The sequence below is a fragment of the Myotis yumanensis genome, unplaced genomic scaffold, assembly GCF_028538775.1.
Source record: "Myotis yumanensis isolate MYYU_CA2020_CCGP unplaced genomic scaffold, mMyoYum1.0.hap1 SCAF_3, whole genome shotgun sequence".
Lineage (NCBI taxonomy): Eukaryota > Metazoa > Chordata > Mammalia > Chiroptera > Vespertilionidae > Myotis > Myotis yumanensis.
Window position 1 is genome coordinate 147,971,654 of NW_027223754.1, and position 11,390 is coordinate 147,983,043.

Here is an 11,390-nt window from a genome sequence, read left to right on the forward strand (position 1 = left end):
ATGCCTGGATTGCAGGCTCAATCCCCAGTAGGGGGCGTGCAGGAGGCAGCCAATCAATGATTCTTTCTCATCATTGATGTTGCCATCTCTCTCTCCCCTCTCCCTTCCTCTCTGAAATCAGTAAAAATACATGGGGGAAAAAAGAATATCTGTATGTTTGCTAAGTCTGCCATAGTGAAATTCCACAGGTTGTGTGGTTTCTTCTGAGGCCTCTCTACTTGGCTTGCAGATAGCCGTCCTCTCGCTGCATCCTCACAGGGTCTTCTCTCTGTGCCAGGGCAATGGTGGTGTCTCTTCCCCTTTTTAAAATTGATTTGTTGATTTTAGAGAGAGGAAAGGAGAGAGAAAGGAAAGGAGGGAGAGAGAGAGAGAGAGAGAGAGAGAGAGAGAGAGAGAGAGAGAAGAGGAAGAGAGAGGGAGACATCGATTTGTTGTTTTACTTATGCATTCATTGGTTGATTATGTGTGTGCCCTGACTGGCTATCAAACCTTAAACCTTGGCATATGGGGATGACACTCTAACCAACTATGGCTCTTCCTGTTTATATAAGAATACCAGTCGGGGGAATCTAAGATGGCGGCATAGGTAAACACCGGAGACTGCCGCCGTAAACAACCACTTCAAAAATACAACTAAAAGTCGGAACGGACATCAACCAGAACCACAGGAAGGCTGGCTGAGGAGAGACTCTTCAACTAGAAGCAAAAACAACAGCATTCCGACGCACAGAGGAGGCGCAGTGTGGAAAATTTAAAGGTACGGTGGTGCGGTGGTGAGGGGGTGCGCGCGCAAAGCGGGCTGGTGGCTGAGGGCGCTGTTGTCGTTTTCACTCAGGAGTGAGTCTCAGACTCTGGGCTACAGATCCGGGCGAGTCTCTAGGGACCCAGACTCAAACGGGAGAAGCGGGACTGTCTGGCTACGGCCCCTCCGAGGTTTGCAGCGGTTGCTGGGACAGGACTGAGAGCGGCCATAGCTGCTCCCTCCCCCCGCCCTGTTGAGCCCGCCCCGCCCAAACCCTGCGCACAGCCATTTGCCGATCGCCTCAGGCAAGGGCTGGACTAGTGCCTCCCCAGAAGACAGACGCTTTCCAAACAGCTGATTCCTACAGCCAGTCGGCCTGGTGGTCAAATCCCTCTAGTGTTAACTACAACAATTAAGGCTTGGCTAGAACAAGACTGCGCACAGAGACCACAAGGGGGTACACCAAGAAAGCATAAAAGATGCGGAGACAAAAAAACATGACAGAAATGGAGGATATGGAGCTAAGAATAGCAATTTTGAGGGCTTGCCATAAATTTGTGCAGAGCCTCACGAAAACTAATGAGACCCTCGATGCTACGATAAAGAAATTAGAAAGTAAGCATACACGGACTGAAATAAAGAATATTATACCCAATAGCAGACCAGAGGAGCACAAGAATCAAACCAAAGATTCGACAAAAAACACCCAATTGGAAAAGCAAAATGAAAAAAGAATCCGAAAGTGTGAAGATAGTGTAAGGAGCCTCTGGGACAGCTTTAAGCGGACTAATATCAGAATTATTGGAGTTCCAGAAGATGAGAGACAGCAAGATATTGAAAACCTATTTCAAGAAATAATGGCAGAAAACTTCCCCCATCTGGAGAAAGAAATGGACTTACAGGTCCAAGAAGCGCAGAGAACCCCAAACAAAAGGAATCCAAAGAGGACCACACCAAGACACATCATCATTAAAATGCCAAGAGCAAAAGACAAAGAGAGAATCTTAAAAGCAGCAAGAGAAAGAGGCTAAATTACCTACAAGGGAATACCCATACGACTGTCAGCTGATTTCTCAACAGAAACTTTGCAGGCCAGAAGGGAATGGCAAGAAATATTCAAAGTGATGAATACCAAGAACCTACAACCAAGATTACTTTATCCAGCAAAGCTATCATTCAGAATTGAAGGTCAGATAAAGAGCTTCACAGATAAGGAAAAGCTAAAGGAGTTCATCACCGCCAAACCAGTATTATATGAAATGCTGAAAGGTATCCTTTAAGAAGAGGAAGAAGAAGAAAAAGGTAAAGATACAAATTATGAACAACAAACATGCATCTATCAACAAATGAATCTAAGAATCAAGTGAATAAATAACCTGATGTACAGAATGAACTGGTGATTATAATAGAATCAGGGACATAGAAAGGGAATAGACTGACTATTCTTGGGGGGAAAAGGGGTGTGGGAGATGCGGGAAGTGACTGGACTAAAATCATGCACCTATGGATGAACACAGTGGGTGGGGAGTGAGGGTGGAGGGTGGGGTGGGAGCTGGAAGGAGGGGAGTTATGGGGGGAAAAAAGAGGAACAAATGTAATAATCTGAACAATAAAGATTTAAAAAAAAAAAAAAAGAATACCAGTCATATTGAATTAGGACACCACTCTTATTACCTCATTTATTTCTTTTAAAATTATATATATATATATTTCAGAGAGAAAGGGAGAAGAAGAGAGAGAGATAAAAACATCAATGATGAGCAAGACTCATTGATCAGGTGCCTCCTGCACATCCCACCCTGGAGATTGAGCCTGCAAACCAGGCATGTGCCTGGACCAGAAATCAAACCATGATCTCCTTGTTCAGTGGTTCTCACCTTGGCTGCACATTAGAATCACCTGGGAATCTTTTGAAAATCCTGATTTCTGGGCCTCATCCTCCGGAAATTCTGTTTCTTTGTTATGGGGTGGGCCACAACATTAGTAACAAAGAAACAATTTCCGGAAAACAGAAACACCAATCAGAAAGGATATATGCACCCATATGTTCATAGCAGCACAATTCACCATAGCTAAGATCTGGAAACAGCCTAAGTGCCCATCAGTAGATGAATGGATTAGAAAACTGTGGTACATCTACACGATGGAATACTATGCTGCTGTAAAAAAGAAGGAACTCTTACCATTTGCAACGGCATGGATGGAGCTGGAGAGCATTATGCTAAGTGAAATAAGCCAGTCACTGAAGGAAAAATACCACATGTTCTCACTCATTCCTGGATAATAGAGACCATTATAAACTTTTGAACAACAATAGATACAGAGGCAGAGCTGCCTCACACAGATTGTCAAACTGCAGCGGGAAGGCCGGGGAGGGGTGGGGGGCAGGAGGGAGGGGGGTAAGAGATCAACCGAAGGACTTGTACGCATGCATATGAGCATAACCAATGGTCATAAGACACTGGGGGGTAGGGGAAGCCGGGGTATTGTCAAGGGCGGGGAAAAAAAAGGACACATATGTAATACCCTTTGTAATGCTTTAAGCAATAAAAAAAAAATAAAAGAAAAAAAATAAAAATAGTAGAGTAGAGGACACCGAGATTCAAATTGGCAATTTGGCATATGAGCAAGCAAAAAGCATCCAATCAGGACAGCAAAAAGAGAATGGGAGGTGAGAAGTGGAACTAGTGAGTATAGATATCTAACCGCAGACATGTTGCTGCAAAAGGGAGCAGAGAATGATGCGATAGTTGGAGGGCTATGTAGGCTCAATAGAGAGTCATTTGTAATGGAGGTTATTAGGGCAGTTTGCACAATGATGGGGTAATTGCAAAGAGGGAGAGACCCCAGTTGCAGGAAACAGCCTACCGTGGAGCAGTGAGAGGGATGAGATGGAGACTGCATGTGGAGACACTGCCATTGGCAGGAGCAGAGGCCCTTCATCCCGGGGATAGCAGGGCAAGAAGGACAAATGGATCTAGGGGAAGTGTGGGCCCTGACAGGGGAGAATTTATATGAGATTGTTTCTACTCTCTCAGTGTACTATGCGGCCAATACTGAGAGCAGAGATGGGTAGGTGAGTGGTCAGGCACCTGTGCTACGGCTTTGAAGGAGGAGGAAGGGAAGTAAAATAGTAATAGTCATTTTGGAGAGTGGGGACACCAACCCAGAAGGATTGCAGACAGGTGACTAAGATGCCTGGCAGATTTGAGGACCCATATGAAATCTGTGGTAATGAATTTAAATGTAATTTTCATTCATTTCAGACAGGGGGAGAGGGAGAGAAACATCAATGATGAGTGGAATCACTGATTGGCTGCCTCCTGCATGCCCCCTACTGTGGATCATGCCCCGTAACCCAAGAATGAGCTCTGACAGGGAATTGAACCCTGACCTCCTGGCTCATGAGTTGATGCTCAATCACTGCGCCACACTGGCCAGGTGTGGTTATGAAGTTAAAGTGAGATCTGTCAGCATGCCTGTGGGTTGTTGTTTTTTCCCAGCAATATAACCTGTTTGGGTACAGGTGAGGTATAAGGAAATGTTAAGAGGGCTAAGTCATTTTTTTTCACACTAGAGAAAGACAAGGTATGAGTCCTTTAATGAAAATGTTTATTTTTTTAACAACATAATAAGTTCACACTGGTGGTTAATTAGCAATTATTTCAATACTTTCAAACTCATTTGCCTCCAGTTTTAGTCATAATGCAGGAATCTAAGCTTATAAAATTAAGAAACAGCAACAGCTAATCTAATCCTTCTTGATATTCCTTCATGATCAGCAAGATGCATAAAAAAGTTCCTTAAAGGGCTAAAGTAGATGGATATATAAATTGTGAGTTCATTTTTAAAGCTGTATAAAAGTAACATTTCTAAGAAAGCATTTAAACCAAAGATCACACTTAATCAAAACAATATTCTTAATCCAGGCCGTCTCCATTTTCAGCTATTTGGCATTCTGTTCTTTTGTAAATTTGATATTGCCCAACAAAGAATGGTTATCTTTTACTGTTTTGGGAGACGAATGAACAGATGAACACATCAAATGCCTACACAGCTGAGATTTTGCCTGAGGTCAATGTGTTTTAAGATAGTCTTTTGTTACATATATATCAAACATTGAGGAATACTGGTGTCATTCAAGATGAAGTCTTTGATTAAGAACTGAATATATTGGAGACGTATTTGGTAATCAAGATTTAGGTAAATTTTCACCAGCAGTAGCTCTATCAGCACACTGAAACATGTTGTAGACTTACTACCCAATAATTAACACATTAGACAACATTGGCCTCTTAGAAGAAAGACCGTATTTTGCTCCTGCTTCTGTAAAAACATTATTTATTTGAAAAAGGTGTGAACTTTTACTCAACTGCTACTCCCTGAATAGGAAAACGAGAGAAAAGGAGCTGAAGAAGGAAAGCTGTCCAGTTACACTCCACAGCCCCGGGTATACTGAGAGACATCTTGGTTTTGACAGCGATTTCTCCAGGCCACCCTGTAGGGAAAGGTGAGACACATGGTGATAAGGTTAAAGCGTATCTTCACTGTGGTAGACATACATCAAATCCTTTGTGAGGACAAACTATTTTAACACTATATGAAATACAGGCTTTGGATAGATCCAGGTATTGCTATTTATTAAATGGAGATATGTACACCCAATACTTCACTTCTCCCCAAAGCCCTGGCTACAGCATAGTATGCTGACCCCGAGAGTCACGTGCATTTCCTAACAGCCACTGCAAAGTGCATTCTACATTTACCTCATTCGAAACATTTCAAAATAGGACAAGGAACTGGTAGAGTGTGGAGAATCTTAAAAATTCTAGAAATCCTCCCAAATTAATGGAGGAATAAGAGGAAAAGATTCTGAATCCGTTAAAATGTTAAAATAGATTGCTTCTAAGTCAGTGGTTCTCAACCTTCTGGGCCTTTAAATACAGTTCCTCATGATGTGACCCAACCATAAAATTATTTTCGTTGCTACTTCATAACTGTAATGTTGCTACTGTTATGAATCGTAATGTAAATATCTGATATGCAGGATGGTCTTAGGCGACCCGTGTGAAAGGATCGTTCGACCGCCAAAGGGGTCGCGACCCACAGGTTGAGAACCACTGTTCTAAGTGATACTTTGTTTAGCATAAATCTAAAGCTGCAACTTTCAGTTCTCAGGAGCATATGATGGTCCTTGAAAATCTTCTCTCACCTCTCTCCTAACACAGGGTAAAAGCTTTCCCCTCTAAGATTACACATACCATGCTCTGATGCCTTGTGGATCCCTGACAACCCTCTTGGCACAGGTTACAGCTTGAGTGATGTCATCTTGAAGCAAAACTGAAAAACAGGTGGTTAGGAATGAAGACAACTTTCACAGAAATTTCATTTTAAGTTTAGGTTTAGCCCATTTTATTCTCTTAGCCTAAGGAATGGACACTACAATTCTTTTCCACAAGTTATGCATCTGTGAATGTTGGGAGGAATCTCAGATACCAAAGTCATTGGAAGTTCTGGAACTATCAACTACTGTGATAGATAGATAGTTCTCTTTGTAATAGGCACTATTAGAAGAAAAGGAGGAACCAACCTAGTAATTTTTAATCAGCAATTCTGCTACTAGAGATTTCCCCTAAAGAAATAAGAGCCTTGGCCAGTTTTTCTCAGTGGTTAGAGCGTCGGCCCGCAGATCTGAAGGGTCGAGGGTTGGATTCACAGTCAAGGGTGTGTACCTCGGTTGCAGACTCCATCCATGGCTCCAGTCTGGGCACATGTGGGAGGCAACCAATCTGTGTCTCTCTCGCATTGATGTTTCTCTCTCTCTCTTTATTTCTCTCTCCCCCCTCCTCTCTATGTAAAAAAAAGGGAAAAAAGATCAATATTTCCCAAAAATAAAATAAAAGAATAAAAATAAAAATAAAATATTAATAAAAATAAAATAAAGATTGGTATTTGTTAACATATAAATAATTTTGTGTGATAAGGAACAAATTGTAAAGCAGTATATGTAGTACAATTTCATTTTTGTTAAAACACACATTGTGCCTGGCCGGTGGGCTCAATGGTTGAGCATCAACCCATGAACCAGGACATCACGGTTGGATTCCTGGTCAGGGTACATGCCCAGGTTGTGGGCTTAATCCCCAGTAGGGGCGTGCAGGAGGCAGCCAATCCATGTTTCTCACATCAATGTTTCGCCCTCTCCCTTCCTCTCTCTCCAAAATCAGTAATAATAATAAAAAATAACCATAAAGAACACCACACATTATTACATGTTTATATGTAGGTATATATATACAGACATAGCTTTATGTTCACAGACATGATTGATATGTATTCTATCTAGAACAATATATTCCAAAAGTTACTAGTAGTCATAAATCTCTTGGTAGTAAGAATTTTTACTCAGTGACCACAAATTATTATAGAATACAAAATATTTTTAAAATAAATTAACTGGATACAAAAGAATATTCTAAGAATAATCTTTTCTATTAGAATTTTAACATTTACAAATTTAACGATATCAATTTGATAATACTTCTCCAATATTTTCATTTTTATGATTTGATTTGATTTGATTTTTTAAAGTCAGAGTCATCTCTTTTTTTTTTAATCCTCACCTGAGGATATGTGTGTTTTTTTAATTTTAGAGAAAGAAGGAGAGAGAGAGAGAGAGAAAGAGAGAGAAACATTAATTGGTTGCCTCCCATACTCACACCAACTAGGGATAGAACTCGCAACCTAGGTATGTGCCCTGACAAAGACTTGAACCCGAAACCTTTTGTTGTACGGGATGATGCTCCAACCAACTGAGCCACCCAGCCAGGGCGAGATGGCGTTCTTCTAGGTTCCTGTTGAATTTTTCAAAACCTTTTCATTTGTATTGAATCTCTATTCTTGTAAGCATAACCAGATGGGTCCTGTGCCATCACTTAAACGTTATTTTCTCTTACCGTTGCAGTTTATACCACAGCCGTTAACTGCTCTTGGGGTTCTGCCATCATTACACCAGTAGCGGCTATTGATCTGGAATATCCCATAATCAGTGCTGCTGTCTCCACGATTGTAGTTTGTAGCTCGTGTGTTGTAACTACTTTCCCATCTGGCCAAACACATCCCTGAAAATAACATATTTTTAGTAATAAATAGCAATACCATATGACACATACTGCATACCATAATCAGTTCTATATAGCTAATTTTATTTTACTAATGACTTACTTCATGAGGACAAAGATGTAGAAGAGGAAAGACTATTTCATAGTCCATCCATCCATATATCCATCAAACCATTCATTCATTCAAAAATAGTTATTAAGAGGAAGTGTTCGAATTCAACCTAAACATACATTGATAACATTGACAAAAATGGGCTAAAATACAAAGTAACTTTTACACAGGCACATGTAGGATTGCATAGAAGAAAACGAAAACAGTTAATCAACTAGAGCGAGAAAGAATAATAAGATGGCATTTCATGCTGCATTTCAGGGATCCTGACATAAACAGTGATTGAGAGGAAATAGGTTCCTACTGCCCCTGTATTGAGATTTCAACATAATTAAAAAAACAACAATAAAAAAACTTTGCTATGAAAAGCCTCATGTCATGCAGGGGGATTAAAAAAGAGAAAAACACTGCATTATTCTAGGCTCACAGAGCCCAGGTGCCACACGGGAAAGAGCTGGAGTCAAGCACAAAAGACATGGCAGAGGTTTCTCAGGTGCTCAAATGTATCAGTCAGCCTACATGTGCCACTGAGTCTGCGGCAAGTGGCAAGCTTGGTAGCACTCGCAGAGTACAACGGGTGGTGGTTTACTTAGAATGGTGCACAATTTTGCACTCCTGTGCCCTCATTCCTTCATCTGGCATTTCTGTTTATAAAGAAACAAGTTGATATATTTTTTTAACCATTTTAAGTATAAAAGTCCTCAAATAACTTTTCTTAAAGAAGTCCATTCACGCAAAGCCCCTTTCTCATTATTCATCCTCTATTAGTCTGTTGCACACCTGGCTGGCTATTTGGAAGTAGGGAGAGGTAACTTACAGTTTGCCAGGCTCACTCCCCTGTAGCCATCCATTCCAAGTCTTTTCAAGGTTCTGGCCAGCTCACACCTCTCATAGACCTTGGCCTGGACGGCGACAGAGAGGAGGAGAAGCCCCAGCGTCAGGAGAGCCTTCATGTTGACTGCGAAGCCAGACTGCTCAGCTGGCCAGGGGAGGCTGGCCCCAGTATTTAACCTCTTTTAACTTCCTTCTTCTCCTAGTGGTTTGGAGGCCCCACCCTTTGAGCTATGTGGAAAACAGGAACAATTTTTTGGTTCTCTGACTTCAAAAGGTTAAAAGAATTAATCCACAGGAAATTGATGAAATGACAATGTTTAAAGACCTGCTCAGGAAGAATTGGTATTAGCACTGTTTCCAAAACAGGAACTTTCTCTTATTTTTATGAATTTGAGCAACTCTAAAGAAAGAAAAAAAACCCACAAACGAACATTTTATACAAACTGAAAATGAGCTCTGATTTTTCATTAACATTCATTTCATTAAATTGTTTTGTGTGTGTTCACATGCTGTTTTCATCTTTTTCAACTTAAAATTATTTTATGTACTCTTTGCATAAAAGAACGAGACACCTTGTCTGTCGTTTTAATAGGTATATAGCACCACATGATGTTGCCCAGCCAGATTTCTACTTTAACTTTTTTGTAAAATTTTTTAAAAATATATTTTTTATTGATGTCAGAGAGGGATAGAGAAATAGAAACATCAATGATGACAGAGAATCACTGATCTGCATGTGCCCTGACCAGGAAGCGAACCATGACCTCATAGGTCGAGGCTCAACCATTGTGCCACACTGGCCGGTCTACTTTAATTTTTTTTTGTTACTATGATATGTGTTGCTGGTGTTTTTAAATATATTTTATTGATTTTTTCACAGAGAGGAAGGGAGAGGGATAGAGAGTTAGAAACATCTATCAGCTGCCTCCTGCACACCCCCTACTGGGGATGTGCCCGCAACCAAGGTACATGCCATTGACTGGAATTGAACCTGGGACCATTCAGTCAGCAGGCTGACACTCTATCCACTGAGCCAAACCGGTCAGGGCATGTTTTGTTTATAAATAAGCCTCATGTGAACAACATCCCTAACACCTTTTCAACAATGCCTTACCTCAGATTTCCATGTTATAACATAGGGGTCATTATAAAGTTGGGGAACTTTATAATCAAACCTACAGAATAGCAGAATATGCCGCTTGAAAACCTGTGCCTTTGCCAGAAGGATTATTTTGAGCTGAAGGCAATTAAGAAAAAACAGACCCACAGAAAGATCTCTATACTATGTGCCTGAAGCAGAACATAAATTTGTACAGAAGTTAATAACCTACAATACTAGATGCTTGTCAGCCCTGAGGCAGCACATAACAAACTTTACTGACCAGCTATTATCTTCCATTAGTTCCCCATATATTCAGCTTCCCACGGTTCGCTGCCCTTGGAAGAATAAGGCTCTTTTCCTCTGTCTTGTCATTTCTCTAAAAATGTATTGTTCTTGGTGAAGATGCTATGAAAATGCAAGGGCTAGTCACTTCTTGGAGTTACTCAACCCTGCATTTCTCCCAAGCATATATGAGATGTGCATTTTATAAACATGCTTATTTTTTCTTGTGAATCTGTCTTTTGTTACAGAGTCCCAGCTGAAACCCTAAAAGCGTGGAAGGGAAGGGATTTTTTTCCTCCCGTAGAGTTTCTGGCAATGAGGATGGGACATTAGAAGACTGGGATAGTCCACCCTCCCCAGAGACTGCAGTTGAGCTATGGGATAAGTGACAACAGACAACAGAAGGTAAGAATTCTCACCATGTCAGTGTTCCATATCAGATGAGTCAAAAAAGGAGAGTAACATTTTCTCCTTGTCTCTTCTCTCCAAATTTATAATGGCAGGAGAAAATCACTTGTAAAAATAGATCTTGAATTATGACTCTTATAAATTTGCTTTGGGGTGCCCATAGGTTATTGATCCTTAGCTTACCAGAAACAGTCGGGTTTTCTTTTGTCTCTGTCTTTGGTGTCATTTTTCATAAAAACGAAAATCATAAGATGAGCATCTCCATTTGTCTTATTTTATGTACTAAAAACTTGGCTTTGTAACCAGTGAGAATACTCTTGGTTCTGCCACTTGCGGGTGGGGAGGGGCGTTCATTGTCAAGCTTGCATCAGGCAGTCAGCTAGCCAGCTGGCTAGGAACCTAAGATGTTAAAAGCAGCATTCTCTTTGTCTAAATGTGCCAGCCTTCCGGAGAGTATGTAATATATGTCTATTATTTATTTCAGAGAGGAAGGGAGAGAGAGAGAGAAACATCAATGATGAGAGAGAATCATTGATCAGCTGCCTTCTGCATATGCTTCACACAAGGAACAGGGCCCACAACCTGGGCATGTGCCCTGACAAGGAATCAAACCGTGACCTTCTGGTTCATAGGTCAACACTCAACCACTGAGCCACGCCAGCCAAGCTGGAGAGTTTATCTTAACAAAGAGTCCCAGTATATAAAGAACCATTGTCATATCTACCTTAGCTGCCTTGTTTGCGCTGGAAAAATTCCCATCCCAGTATCTCTTTTCTAGTAACATGGATG

The 11,390-nt window shown here is 41.0% G+C and overlaps 1 protein-coding gene across 1 annotated transcript; it reads right to left on the bottom strand.

The window, feature by feature from the left end:
• Window positions 1-4,336: 4,336 nt before the first annotated feature.
• Window positions 4,337-8,975, bottom strand: LOC139006923 (lysozyme C-like). The gene is made up of 4 exons (XM_070409759.1): window positions 8,793-8,975; window positions 7,699-7,863; window positions 6,004-6,082; window positions 4,337-5,240 (listed from the first exon to the last, which is right to left on the bottom strand). The coding sequence occupies exons 1-4, from the start codon at window positions 8,926-8,928 to the stop codon at window positions 5,174-5,176; spliced, it is 447 nt and encodes a 148-aa protein (XP_070265860.1). The 5' UTR covers window positions 8,929-8,975; the 3' UTR covers window positions 4,337-5,173.
• Between the last annotated feature and the right edge of the window lie 2,415 nt (window positions 8,976-11,390).